The sequence below is a fragment of the Pararge aegeria genome, chromosome Z, assembly GCF_905163445.1.
Source record: "Pararge aegeria chromosome Z, ilParAegt1.1, whole genome shotgun sequence".
NCBI lineage: Eukaryota > Metazoa > Arthropoda > Insecta > Lepidoptera > Nymphalidae > Pararge > Pararge aegeria.
In genome coordinates this window covers 23,268,624-23,282,394 of record NC_053208.1, presented here as the reverse complement: position 1 = coordinate 23,282,394, position 13,771 = coordinate 23,268,624, and the positions used below count along the sequence as shown (strand labels likewise).

The 13,771-nt window shown below is 36.7% G+C and overlaps 1 protein-coding gene across 1 annotated transcript in view; it reads right to left on the bottom strand.

Moving 5' to 3' along the window:
• LOC120635992 overlaps window positions 1-13,771 on the bottom strand; it is a 107,910-nt gene that overhangs the window by 61,359 nt on the left and 32,780 nt on the right. The window contains exons 13-25 of the mRNA XM_039907213.1: window positions 13,397-13,604; window positions 11,964-12,196; window positions 10,300-10,431; window positions 8,984-9,100; window positions 7,884-7,941; window positions 7,442-7,593; window positions 6,921-6,994; window positions 5,789-5,914; window positions 4,004-4,203; window positions 3,578-3,681; window positions 2,813-3,087; window positions 1,428-1,501; window positions 190-211 (exon numbers count right to left, since the gene is read on the bottom strand). Coding sequence (XP_039763147.1) covers window positions 190-211; window positions 1,428-1,501; window positions 2,813-3,087; window positions 3,578-3,681; window positions 4,004-4,203; window positions 5,789-5,914; window positions 6,921-6,994; window positions 7,442-7,593; window positions 7,884-7,941; window positions 8,984-9,100; window positions 10,300-10,431; window positions 11,964-12,196; window positions 13,397-13,604 — 1,775 coding nt within the window. The remainder of the gene's footprint in view (window positions 1-189; window positions 212-1,427; window positions 1,502-2,812; window positions 3,088-3,577; window positions 3,682-4,003; window positions 4,204-5,788; window positions 5,915-6,920; window positions 6,995-7,441; window positions 7,594-7,883; window positions 7,942-8,983; window positions 9,101-10,299; window positions 10,432-11,963; window positions 12,197-13,396; window positions 13,605-13,771) is intronic.

Sequence of the window (13,771 nt, the reverse complement as noted above, 5' to 3'; positions counted from 1 at the left end):
TCCTTGTTAGTACACCATGAACCATTGAATTAGCTATGATAAAGTCCAAATTTTTTGATTAAGGCAACACACTTATATACAATCAGATCGGAGTTACAAATTATTATGAATAAAAAAACACATACTATAGCTTTTGGTTATTTGAACTTTATCTAACTAATTATATGGACTTAAAATGGAATAACTAACCTCTGGATTAGGAAATCCCCGCCTGGAACCAAAAGAGAATTATAGCATTTTAGTACATCATGCGTTCATATTTACAAGCCCGCGGTTAGATTTCATAGTATGTGAACTGAGTAGTACATTACTTAGTCCGGAGACAATTTCTGATTTCACTTGAGATTTATGTCAGTTTTCACTAACGACGAACAAAGTAATGCATAAAAAAGTAACGCCTCGTGTCGTAACTTTAGACGGCGCCTAACTTCGTTAGATATAACATATAAAATAAAACAAATAAATGAAAATATACTACGGCATATATATACGTTTTTTTTAATCCAGAAATCACCGAAGTCACTAGAAATACGATTAAGTCGATTGCGAACACTGAACGTAGCAGTGAAAACGGACATAAGGAGTTTTCCTATAAAATTGTAGCGATGAAATTTGGAATTTTCATTTAAAATAAGTTTGGTTTACTAAGCACGTCTTAGCATCTTAACTAATCTTAAGAAATTTTGTATGTAAAGAATGCCGAACTTAGGATACTTTATAGACTTGGCGACCAACTCTGATGACAGATAGTAGAATATATTTTAGGAGTGTGACCCGAAACCACCAACACAATATAATGAAAATATAAATTAATATGAAGATAAGCCCGATAAGCCCGTTAACCCGAATTCAAGCAGCGTGTTGGGTGCATGCTCCAAAGCCCTCTGTCCTATATGAGAGTAGGTCAGTGTCTTTAATTTGTTGATAATGCTTAGTGAGTATTGTGACATTTAATTGTGAGTTGGAGAAAACCAGTCTTCAATGGTCATGCCACGGATGCCACAGAGTTCCATCGGTAACTTATGTCTAAACATCGCCGAATCTAAAACGGCCTTCCAAGAAGTGCTGGCTACTCATGCACGCCCATGTGAAAGTACTATGGACCTATAGAAAACCGGACAAGTACGAGTCGGACTTGCGAGCGAAGTGTTCCGTACCATCTATAAAAAAGCCAAAAAGAAACTTGTCTGTTTTATAGGTGATCCGTTATGTTTTATTACAATATGTTTTTTAGTATTTGTTGTTCTAGCGGCAATTGAAATACATGTATTGTGAAAATTTCAACAGACTGACGGACGGACAGTAGTGTTAGTAATAGGTTCCCGTTTAACCCTTGGGTACGGAACCCAAAACTGATGTCAAAACCGGGCTTATATACTCGAAAGCGGATCCCCTCTTGAATAAAGTTTAGTCAAAGAATCACTCACCTACTAGGGCCTCGAATAAATTCCTCTATCGAAGGAGGCGGAAAGTTGGTTCCAGTCGCAAAGTTCTTTGGTTTCTGCAATAAAGAAGCATCAATTAGTGTTCGTTACAACCTTTAAAAAAACACATATTTTAATTCGATTATATACAGTTCATAAACCAATATAAAGGTGTTGCAATTCTTTTTTTTTAATCATATCTCCTAACTTCGATATAAGGCATTATTTAAGAATTTATTAATTATTTTAAATGAATTAGATTTCATAAAGCCAAAACAGTGATAGCCTAGTTTGTAGGAGCTCGACTTCACTGTCGGGGGGCCGAGTTCGAATCCCAGAACGCACCTCCAACTTTTCTAAGTTATGTGGGTTTTAAGTAATTAAAATATCACTTGCTTCAAACGGTGAAGGAAAACATCGTGAGGAGTTTTCTATAATGTTCTCAAAGGTGTGTGGAGTCCACCAATCCGCACTGGGCCAGCGTGGTGGACTACGGCCTTAACCCTTCTTTTTGTAGGAGACCCATGCTCTGTAGTGGGTCAGTAATGGGTTGATATGATGATGATGTAATATCAATTATTTTCTGCCTGCGACTCATCAATCAAGTTAACGAATCAAGTTGAGCACAACATAATGCTACAAGTTTCCCGACGAATTCTTAACTTTAAACTTCTGTTAATCTGTTTTTTTAAAACGGGCGACAGTACAAGTCCGATAGATTTCTTATGCAACCACTATCAAAGCGTAAAATGTATTTGTTAGTTAAAATTTGGCGTTGTAGGGTTAGCTATTCTGCGGTTAAAATACAAGCCGTAAATGAATATAGTAAGTTATTATTTGGCCGGTTGACTAATTCCTATAAGTTTAGATGAGAATTTTGTACAACTGTTTTAGTAGCAACGATGACGCTGATGTTATAAAAAGCGAAAATTTATATATATAAGGTTAGCACGTACAAATAGCTTAACGGACCTTAATGTATTGCCACGTTTCTTAACATAATATTGCGTCTAATGTATGTGACGGATAGTCACGATTTAGCGCGTTATAATATCTGAAACTGAAATATATTTTACTAGAAATCAAACAAACAATGAACAATACAGAAATCCGAGTATAACACTCGGGTATGTTATAAATAAGTCAACTTATTAAGAGAATCTGTGAGTTGATTATTGGTTAAACTTGTTACCTCAGTTTGATTTCGTAACTTAGTATCTATAAACCGGATTTTGCGGCATTCATGTTCTTTATATTGTATAATTATTTTTTACACAATTTCCATTTTGAAGAATTAACGTAATAAATAACTTTTCGATTACAATGAACATAGGCATGTTCTGTTAAATATATTTGGCAAGAAATAATTAATAAAACCTATTACTTACGTCGTCTTCCCGATGATGTTCGGATGGTTTTCCTTTAATGTCACATTTCTTTACTTGCTTGTCTTGCGAGCGCTTCGTAACAATGGACAATGTGACAGTAGAAATGACCATGTCCAGCAAAGGTCGGGGATGAACTCCACTATTTATTTTTAATTCAGGCATGAGCTCAGAAGTAGATGTCTCACTTTCGCACGAATCTTTGTCGTATTTTACTTCAAGTGTATAGCATGAGACCTCGGCCAAACTAAATTTCCATGGGAACGAGTCTTCAATAACTGGGGAGTTCAAAATGTAAGTTAAACTCACTCCGTAGTATGTGTGATAAATCTAACGCACACCGTCGAACAACTAGTGAAACCAGTGAATTAGGGGGCACCCAAATTTTTGCCACAAACGAACTGACATTTTTCTTACAATTTGCACTTTTAATTACTTTTTTCATTTCATTCATAACACAGATGATCGTCATGTAAATAGCAAGAAATTATTATATAAAAAAGACATTAAATCAACCAATTCTGGAACGCCGATTGGCGCAGTGGGCAACGACCCTGCTTTCTGAGTCCAAGGCCGTGTGTTCGATTCCCTCAAGTGGACAATGTTTGTGTGATGAAAACGAATGTTTTTCAGTGTCCATGTGTTTATTTTATAAATATTTATATTCACTAAACCATTCAATAGACATCTTGGTACCTTTAACAAAAGCTACGCTGGCTGCCCACTGCACCAATTGGCCGTCAAACTACTATACTTAATTCAACTTACCATTTTGTTCACGTTGAGGTCTAAAGTATGTGGGCTGATCGTGTTGGATAGTTTTCCACAGATAATTCATTTGGGGACTAGAGGCGACGGAGAAATGGCCGAAACTGGTGGAGCAAAAAAGAAAAAGAATAATACCAATATAAAAATTATACACAAATCTACGTGGTATTGCGTATGCGACTCTATTCCAGTCGCAATTGGTTGCAAAATTTAATTTCAAAAATGCAACTCTTAGTTTTTCTAAGGTACGTGCGTTTTAAACAATTAAAATATCAATTGCGCACTGGGCCACGTGGTGGACTGCGGCTTAAACCGATCTTATTGTGGGGGGAGATCCGTGCACTGTGGTGGGCCAGTAATGGCTTTTAAGATGAGATTAGATGATATAAACAAGATAAACGGAATTAGATAAGAAAGTTAACTCACCTCAATACTAAAACGCGATTTGAATTTAAGACATGCCGATCGATTGCGTCCCTTATTTTTATACAGTCGACTGCGGACACCACGGACGACGGCATGTAAATTTGTGTCAGCCCTATTCCAACTGATAGCAACATCCTATTGAGGCGTGAGTAAATTTTCAGAACCATATCATCACTTAACCAGGACTCCACCTTCTTAGGCTAAAACGCAAAAGATGAAAACATAGTTAATACACGCACTTAATTAACTGCACTACATTTAAACTGGAAATCATAGTTAAGGGGCACGATTCAACCTTTACACATTTCATAAGTCAAAAGTAAAAAATATATTTATTCAAGTAGGCCCATAGGTGGTACTTTTGATGCGTACATTACATGAGAATTAGGTAGTGAGATGATGGCGATAACCATAATATGGTGTCAACTGTAAAATTACTTTGTCATATATAGTTTTCTATGTAAAATAGAAAACTATATATGACAAACCGACCGTTCAATGTTCAATGTTCAAAAGTTCATTCAGCTAGGAGTTCTATCAGCAACCGTGTATGAAAACAAAAAATGATCGACCAACATTCAACCCCTTCATAAATGTTGAGCGTTTGAATTTCCTTTAAATTTCTCACAACACAGACGCACGTACAAAAACACACACACAAAATACATTCAACATACCAACAGATGCACACTAGACACATACCACTATAATTACGCTTTGTATTGCTATTTATTACCCTAAAACTATACCTAAACATTTGTTCACTGTTATCATAAAGATAATTATAATTATGTACCTATTCTTAAGTATTGCACTTGAAGAGCACTGCCTCCCTAGGGGCAGAAGTTTTCCAATTTCTACATATCGATAATTTTTCTAACCACAGATGGCTGTAACAATTGCTTGGATCATTTAACTAATAACTAATGTGTCTTTTTGTATACCATTATAATTGTACTTGTTTCTTTGTGCCCAATAAAGTATTCTATTCTATTCTATTCTATTTTGGGGGGCTATCCACATCTCGACTATAAATTCTAGTGTTAAATACTCGTTCCGGAATTTAAAAAAAGAAAAAAGTCAAAGCTGTCTTGAGGGTCTAGTATTTGGAACGACTACGAACTCGTCCCGTTTGATTCTTGGTCGGCCCCGAAAATTGTGACGTTTTGGGTTTTTCTTACAATTTGCAGTAGCGGCCCAAAGTTACGAAATTTGCTATATTTACCACCGTGCCTCGCGAAACACATTAAGCCCTCGATACCGGTTAAGATCACAAATAGATAACAGATAGATGGAAGAAGGCTAGAATAGAACCGGCGAGAAAGTCAGCAGATTGCTCTTTATCAACTTGATTTTATAGTTTACAATCTTTAAAATTTTCTATCTTGTGAGAGATGAGAGCGGAGCCTTCTTTCAAGCAGCCGTGTCGTTAATAATAAACCGTTGTACAATAAAACCCTAATCAGTTTCTACGTGACATCGTACTGGAACGCTTCGTTCACGTTTTTGTCTTTTGTGATAAATAGGCTGACACGGCTGAAGAAACTTTAAAATTATAAATTCAAAATTGCAACTGCCTGGGATCGAATCCGGGACCTCCTACATAATAGACCACAGCTCTCACCTCTGTGCCAGAGAGCTCGTCAAAAACCTATCTTACATTTAGGTTATTTATATAAATACGATAAGTAAATATGATTGATATCGAAACGTGCCAAAAGACGTGATGTATCGATACATAAATTACACAGAACAGTTATATCACGTGTGTTTTATGGCACATACCTTTTCATCAGTTGGCTTGTCCTCTCTCTTCTCGCTAGGTTCACTTTCCGACTCCAAGCTACGGTGTCTCACGTGCACCAACTCAGCACCCGAGCCTGATCGACTGCCGCCACGGCCGCAGGAGGACTGGCATACAAAACATTATTATTTAAAGCCCAACAAGGAGTAAAATACCAAAAAGATAAAGTGCCGGAGAAAAAAAAAATTAAGTAATTCCTTCGATAGATCGTATCATTCTAAACACATTTTATTATTACAGCCAAGGTGTAAGATCGCTACCAGCAAAGATATTGTAGTTTTAAAATCTTGTTTTTTTCAAACTTCTAAGAGTTTCGGTGAAAGAAGTATGATGCTTTAATGATGAAGTAGAGGCAATAAGACCTCCAGCAAAAGGTCTAGAAGATGTGTTTGTAAGAGTAGAGGAGACGTAATTGTATTATCCTTTATTTTAAATAAGAAACCAATTTTAAAACAGCTTTAAATTTTTGTGCCGTTTTATTAAGAAAAATCCATATTCATCATTCATAGGGCAAAACAAAAACGGCCAAGTGTGATTTGGACTCGCGATCTACAAAATGGGAAAAAAGTATTGGAAAAAATTAAGTTATTTGTTTGGGGCCCCCCTTAAACATACATTTTATTTTAATTAAACAATTTATTAATAAATTTATAAATAATATAACTCAAAAAGCTGTGAATATTTCAAGCGTCTACCTGGTGTTATCAATATCGACCAAAACAAGTCACATCTGATGTATAGAAGCACCTTTAAAAAATTTTAGTATTTTTGCTATAGCGGCAACAAATTTCAAGTGTCTAACTATCACAGTTCATGCCTGGTGACCGACAGACAGACGGACGGCGGAGTCCCTTCTATTACTATTAATAGGACCCCGTTTTATAATTTGGGTACGTTAAAACAAAATAGAAATTAATAAATACATATTTTTAACCATTCACAATCCAGCGTACGTACAAGAATATGTAGTCTTGAAATAAGCTGCTTAAAACATTCTAAAAATGGAATATTTCAAGTAGTAATATTACATCTTCCATATCACTGAATCTCCTTTAGAACACTATTTTATTAGGTTATTTATTATTTTACGTAAAAAAATCTGATTTTACTCACCGGAGGTGTCCCTTTTCGCTTTAACAAGTAGGATGGCATGGGTTTCGTGTGGGACGACGATTGAGCCTGAGTATCTGTAAGAGAAAATAAAATCATTAACAATTCTTGAGTCTTCTTCTTAGATATATTAATATTGTTACAAAGTGCCGGTATAACATGTCCACAGTAATTACGACTACTTGATTGCCGATTAGCACCGTGGTCTGTGACTCAATCGGCCGTCGAAATATATGTGGTAGAGCTTTTTTTGACAGACGTCATCCGGTTTACTACTATCGTTACGTCATGCTTACTTCTGCTGCAATACTGAATTCCGGTCTGAAAGTCGTGGTTGCCGGTGTAAATACAAATATATGACGCTGAACACCTACGCTTCAGATTGGTTGTTTAACTGCGACACTTTGTAAGACTTGTTACTTGCATGCCCTACGATGTGCTGCTCTGGTTACATGCGATGGTTTTCCACTCACCATCAGATGGCCTATCTGCTTAAAAATAATATCTTTATACTTCAAACTCACCGGCAGACCCCTTCAGTCGAGGCTGGTAGCTCAACCAGGCTACCAGCAACGGGTCGACACTGATAGCCATGGACTCAGAATTCAGGTTCAGGTACTCTATCATAGATGGAAGTGGGTCGTTGCAATATTGGAATGCGCATCGGATGTAAGATCTGTGGGAGACAAAACATCATCAATCTTCAGCCTTTTATCATACTGCTGGAATGCTGCTAAATTTAAGATTTTAAAACAAGTTTTGATTTAACCTAGGAACCCCCTTAATCGAACTCTCTGATGTGACAGAAGCGTTTTAATATTTACTATGAAGCGAATATTCTATTTGTGCTGTAAATAAATTGCTGACCAAAACTTTAGGACATAAAAAAAGTGGTTTTACATCAGTTTCTAAAATACTGGCGATCGTAATTTTGTTTTAAAATTTAGTAAATTAATTTAAACTTACGAGATACTCGGTATTTCTGGTGCAGAAAGAATCCAGGCGTGTTTTACACCGCTTGCACCTGGAAATAATTAGAAGCTTTAAAATTCATAAATTAAATTATTAGGAGATGTGGACTTGAGACATTTGGCAATAACTTAATTTACCAGCACGGTTAGCCGCTAAAAGTACTTATATTACTAATAAACAATTATTTTCGTACAAACTTTCAGCCGCTATTCTACACGCGGAGTACACTGAAATTCGTGGGCGTCGCATTTCCCGCCCACGATATTACTTCAATTACTCTTAAGGGTCGTAGCATGATTTTAAATGACCTATAAAATTTCTCAAAAATTAGGCTATCTATCAAAAAGATTTTTCTACCAGTATCCACCAGTAGTATCTACCAGTTATCCTTGAAGCAAGATTTTTTTTTCCGTTACAAATTAACCCTTGACTTTAAATTACCTGCTGGTAAGTGACCTTAGGCTGCGTCTAAGGTCGTGCGCGCTTGCCTGGAAGATGCCTATTCACTTTTGATTTTAAGGTACTCATATTGTGGGTACTGGGGTTAATTGAAGCCGGAATTACATTCCAGATCATTGTGGTGCGAGTCAGAAACAAAGATGCAAAGCGCTTCGTACGCGTCCGCGGTACATCGACCACTCACGGTGCCTCGTTATCCTTAGGGTCTAGTCCACTAAACAGGCCGAGTGCAGATTAATACACTACAATCCTTCGAGGAGTTTATGACGGATTCTCAGGCATACAGGTTTCCTCATGTTGTTAGGGGAATTGGTTTAATATGTCATAATTTCGGAGTGTGTCAGCTTTTCAGAATTAGCTGCGAGGTACCGAAAGAATCTGCACCGTTACGTTGTTGAAATACCGCACCGCAAAAGGCCAGAATGCCGTCCCATCTTCCGTCTTCCCAGATACCTATAATCTGGGTACCTTCAAATCAAGAGTGAATAGGCATATTCTAGGCAAGCGCGCCCCATCTTAGGCTGCATTAATTCTTACCATCAGGTGTGACTGCAGTCAAGCACTTGTCTAAATATTTGAAAAAATAAGAACCTAAAAGTTCAGACTGCATGTGAGGGCATAAACTTAAAACTTACTCGCTTGTAAAGCAGTAACTTTCACAGAGCCCAAATTGAAGAAATGTGCGTTGTTATATTTCGTAAGGTAGCCCTGCGTCGTTATGTTCTCCAGCGTTACATCCAGCGCCACTAACTCTGGAATATTAAGAACAAAATTTAGCATCATCATCATTTTCAATCCATTACAAGGCACAGGTCAGAATGAAAGGTTTAAGCCTTCCAGCACGGCTAGCATGGGCAGAAGACGATTATAGCCCCGGGGTTATAATCGTCTTCAGCCCGTTTCCCCGGGGAAAGGATATAAATTTATCTTCTCCCACAGCTTTATTAACTCTCAGAGCACTGGCGCACAAGTGGAAATAATATCCGAATAATATATGTGCATATACGAGGGTAAACTTCTCCTATTACAAGTTCCAGTGATTTAGCAGGTGGTCACGTTAATTATATCCCTTGTCAGGGGATATTATCGGGGGATATATTTTAACTCCCGCCCGTGCTAGCCTTGCTGGTGGTCCACGCTGGTCAAGTAAGTGTCTGTTCATATACTTTTAACGCCTTTGGAGGAAATATCATAGATAAAAAATTAAAAAAAAAAGCAATGTGACAACCTTTGCTTCAAAGTGATGATACACTTTGAAACAAAATTGTAATATGAACCTTTGAAATCGAGATAGAAACTACAATGCTTCCTACTAGATGGCGCTAGTCGCTATAAAACTGTATACTAATAAATCCATATACTAATTTCGGCGTCGGCAGTTGGAGAGCCGTAGCTTAGTGGTCATGCCAGAAAGTCGCAGGTTCAAATCCTGTCGTGTCCGAACATTTTTATATGCATTTTAAATTTATAAAATTTAAATTTGAAATTGGCTTAATTTGCTATACCCCGCGAAATGCAGGAGAATTATTAGAAATAATATAATTGTATTTAGTTTATAGACGGAAATATTAATGGGGGCAAACTAAAGAAGTGGTATTTGTTGGGTATATTATTCACAACAATTCAGAATTTGCGCTTTCATTCCACTCACACTATTTAATGAGATAAAGAACCACAACTGATTCATTTTTTTCATTTTTACTCAGAATAAAAATTATGCTTTTTTAAAAGAACTTTTTGGAAAGGATTTTACTTTATACTTATGTATAACTTGAACGAATAACTTCATTTTATAATTTCGATTTTTTTCATTTTCACGGTAATATGTTTTGATGAAAATACGCAAATCAAAAAAGAGATATATAATGTGTGTACTACATAAATAAAACAACATCAAAAAGCTTCCCTAGATAGGGCTACGACCTATTGGCAGTAGAATTAGTATACGCACCTTTATCGTTAAGAGCGTCATTTGCGAGCGTGGTATCACGTAGTGGGCTGGTCAATTTTTCGTTTATAAATGACTTAGCCACTTCGATTGCTGCTTGTAAGCGCGGTGCCGAGCCGCATACGTTCACTTCACCTAAAAAGAAAATATTAATATTTAAAAAAAACTCTTCACGGAAACCACCTTTAATAAATAACAATAATATTAAAAAAAAAAAAAAAAAAGCTTCGACCAATATCTTAAGAAGCTTTCGCTTGGTTTTTGGATCATGGGTCGTATACGTAAGGCAGGCAATGTGGAACGGCAAGTACTGTGAGTTCCTCACTCTGGAGACCCGACCGTTTGCTTGGGTACTCAAGAGCCCCTCAAGCAGAGGAGTGGTTTTTTTTATATAAACTTTTAATAGTGGTTTTTGTTTTTCTTTTATAATTAAATAAATAAAATACACATATAATAAATTATAGTATAAAAAAACATCAAGAAGAGTAAAGTCGAATGTCTGAGCCACGTCCTGAGCGATCCCAACTACTACATATTAATGATGGTTTAATGGTTAAAGTAGAGGTTTTTTTTATTAGTGTGCTCTCTACGCACGTTCCGCTCTGACAGTGGAGCATCCTCAGGAGAGGTTGATTTTACAATAAAGCATTACTAAGTGAAAATTTCGCCAAATGTATCGCCATTGTCGCAAGTGTGGAATATATGATCAATGGCTACGTTATGACCGCTGTCTGAAATATGTTTTAAGAATGAGTTTTTTCAGGATGTTTATGATTGAAGGCCATATTATCTTTGAATCAATCTCTGTCAACTTGAAAATCTGGTTGTTTGTGAAGAAAGAACCATGCGTGAATGTATCATCATCGCTAGCGTGGAAACATTTTTTCGCTTGGCGCAAGAACGCGAGAAGTTCGCTAAGCTGACGGCCAACCTCTAATAGATTAACAATAAGTAGAATATATATTATAAAAATAATAAATAAATATACAATGACAATACACAGATCGCGATCTAGCCCCGAAGTTAGCATAGCTGGTGGTATGGGAATATATTTATATATTTTTATGAATATAATACACATAAATACTTATAAAATACAGATAAACACCCAGACAATGAAAACATTTTCCAGTTGTGGGAATCAAACACACGGCCCTGGACTCAGAAAGTAGGGTCGCTGCCCACTGCGCCAACCGGATGTATAAGAAGAAGAATTATATTATAAATTCTTTGGCGTCTTCTTTCCGCAATGACGCCATTTTTTTCATGGACATTGAGAGTTAATGGATTCGAGAGTTTTACTTTCTGTTATCATAAATTTTATAATAAATATACTATATATTCACTATATATATTTTATTCCGATAATTCGAGATCTGTAATTTGAGAAGTTCTGCATTTGGTCTGGTCTGGTGGGAGACTTGTGGGCTTTTCCGGTACGACGCTGCGTAGAAACCGATTAGGGGTTTAAGTTAAAAGTAACTGCCACACCCCTAACAGGTTACCCGCTACCATCTTAGACTGCATCATCACTTTGATTGAATATGCAAAAACCGTCACTGGGCCGTGCAGTTTTTACGGTTGAGTTACCGAAATTAATACATATACCGATCAATAACAAGATCAATACCGAATAAATACTGAATAGATACCGAATAAACACTTACTTATTCCGACGATGTAATTGAACAGAATACTTTCTCGGTGGTTGAAGAGTGCTTTGTTTATCAAAGAATGAGTGCCCATTTCCAGCGAAGTACTAGCACAAGGCCTCGGGTTGTCTTCGTGTGGTGAACATATGCTAACACGCATGGAGTTTATTCGTGAGGACGTGTGGAAACGTGCGCCTTGAAGTAGCGGAGACGAGTCGTCAGGCATCTGACATGCTGCCGAAGACACTCTGCAAAGAGACGCAATATTAATATGTAAAAGCGATTGGGATAGAATATTTGATTTAACCTAAGTGGACAACATACCAAAGATGATATATAGAATAATTAGCATCAGAAATCAATATAATTTCTTATTATTTTATCTAAACTTTACATACTGTTACACAGTTAGGAAAAGAAAGTACGAATAGAGAGAAACACAAAGACTGGAATAGAATACAAAAGGCGGCCTTATCGGATTAGAACAACATTAGCGAGAACAAATAGGTGCTGTAAAGTTATTATAAACCTACATTTAAATATATATATATTTAGTTATTAGTAATAACAAACAAAGTAAGTTGTAATACTAACAAAGTGAGCCTATAAGATGCCCATATTGAGAGAGTTGCGAATATGTAAGTAATTAATAATTTTATGTTGGCGGCCATCTTGGTTTATAGTATTTTCTAGTCAAGCTCTTTGATTTGATGTCGATATTGATGAAGTTGTGAAAAAATATATATAATCTGTTTCTTCTATAATAGAAGGTACTTAACAAGTACTTTTTAACACAAGTTCCTTTTTAATTAATTAAATATAATAAAATGTATTGTAAAAAAGAAATACGTTTTTTTTTTATCTTCTTATGTATCGTGAGTATTGTGTTAACTAGAATAATAGTAATTTCACGTCGGTTAGGTTCACTAGTGATGGCAATCGATGGAATAAGTAGCACTTTTTTTCGGATTTTGTGTAGCTGATTATCCTCAATGATTTTAAAAGCGTAACGCGGGCTTGTTAGCGTGGCCTCGAAGGCTTAGCCAGAAAGAGGCTCTGCAGCACAGCACAAAGAACGTCCCGCTGCCCGTTCCCGTTCTCCGTCGCCTCGTACAACACCCGCGGGATAGTGACAACTGTATTTTGATCTATAGTCACTGTGGATACATGTGGATTGTACTTAAATATTTAATTCGCCTGCGCGCGATACCACAGTACTCGGCGCGTCTCTGCTTGTGAAGCACGGTGTATTAATCATACATGTGGGTCGCATTAACATCTTTTATTTCGAGTACTAGCTGTGACACCCCAGGGTACCTAAGGAATCATCGGTACACCAAAAACTGGTGACCCCGACTTCTGAACCGAGGATCTGAACACGCAACCTTCTGATACACGTAAATTATTATAAAATAGTTATAATTATTGTAATTCAGTAGTGTGCTCACCTGTTAGGATACAGAGGCTCAGTAAAATATATGACAGCTGAAGGAAATTGCACGTCCAACACAAGCGGTGATTGGATCAGCTTCTCCGAATGCTCAGTAGGCAGAACACGGACATGTAAACCCCTCAATTGGAAGTTAATATGCCTTAGAGGCAAATTCTCTGATAGGGCATCGCATTCTTCCACTGTGAGAGTACGCACTTGTACTTCTACGGGATAACAAATAAATAGTATTACCTGGCTTATCTATAATTTGCACGACAAGAAAAGAAAAACAACGTCGGTGCAAAGTTAATTTAACAGCAATACATAAAATCAAAGCAAAATGGCAGAGTGTTATAGAAATATTTAAGCTTTTTAGTAAAGTCTTCCTATT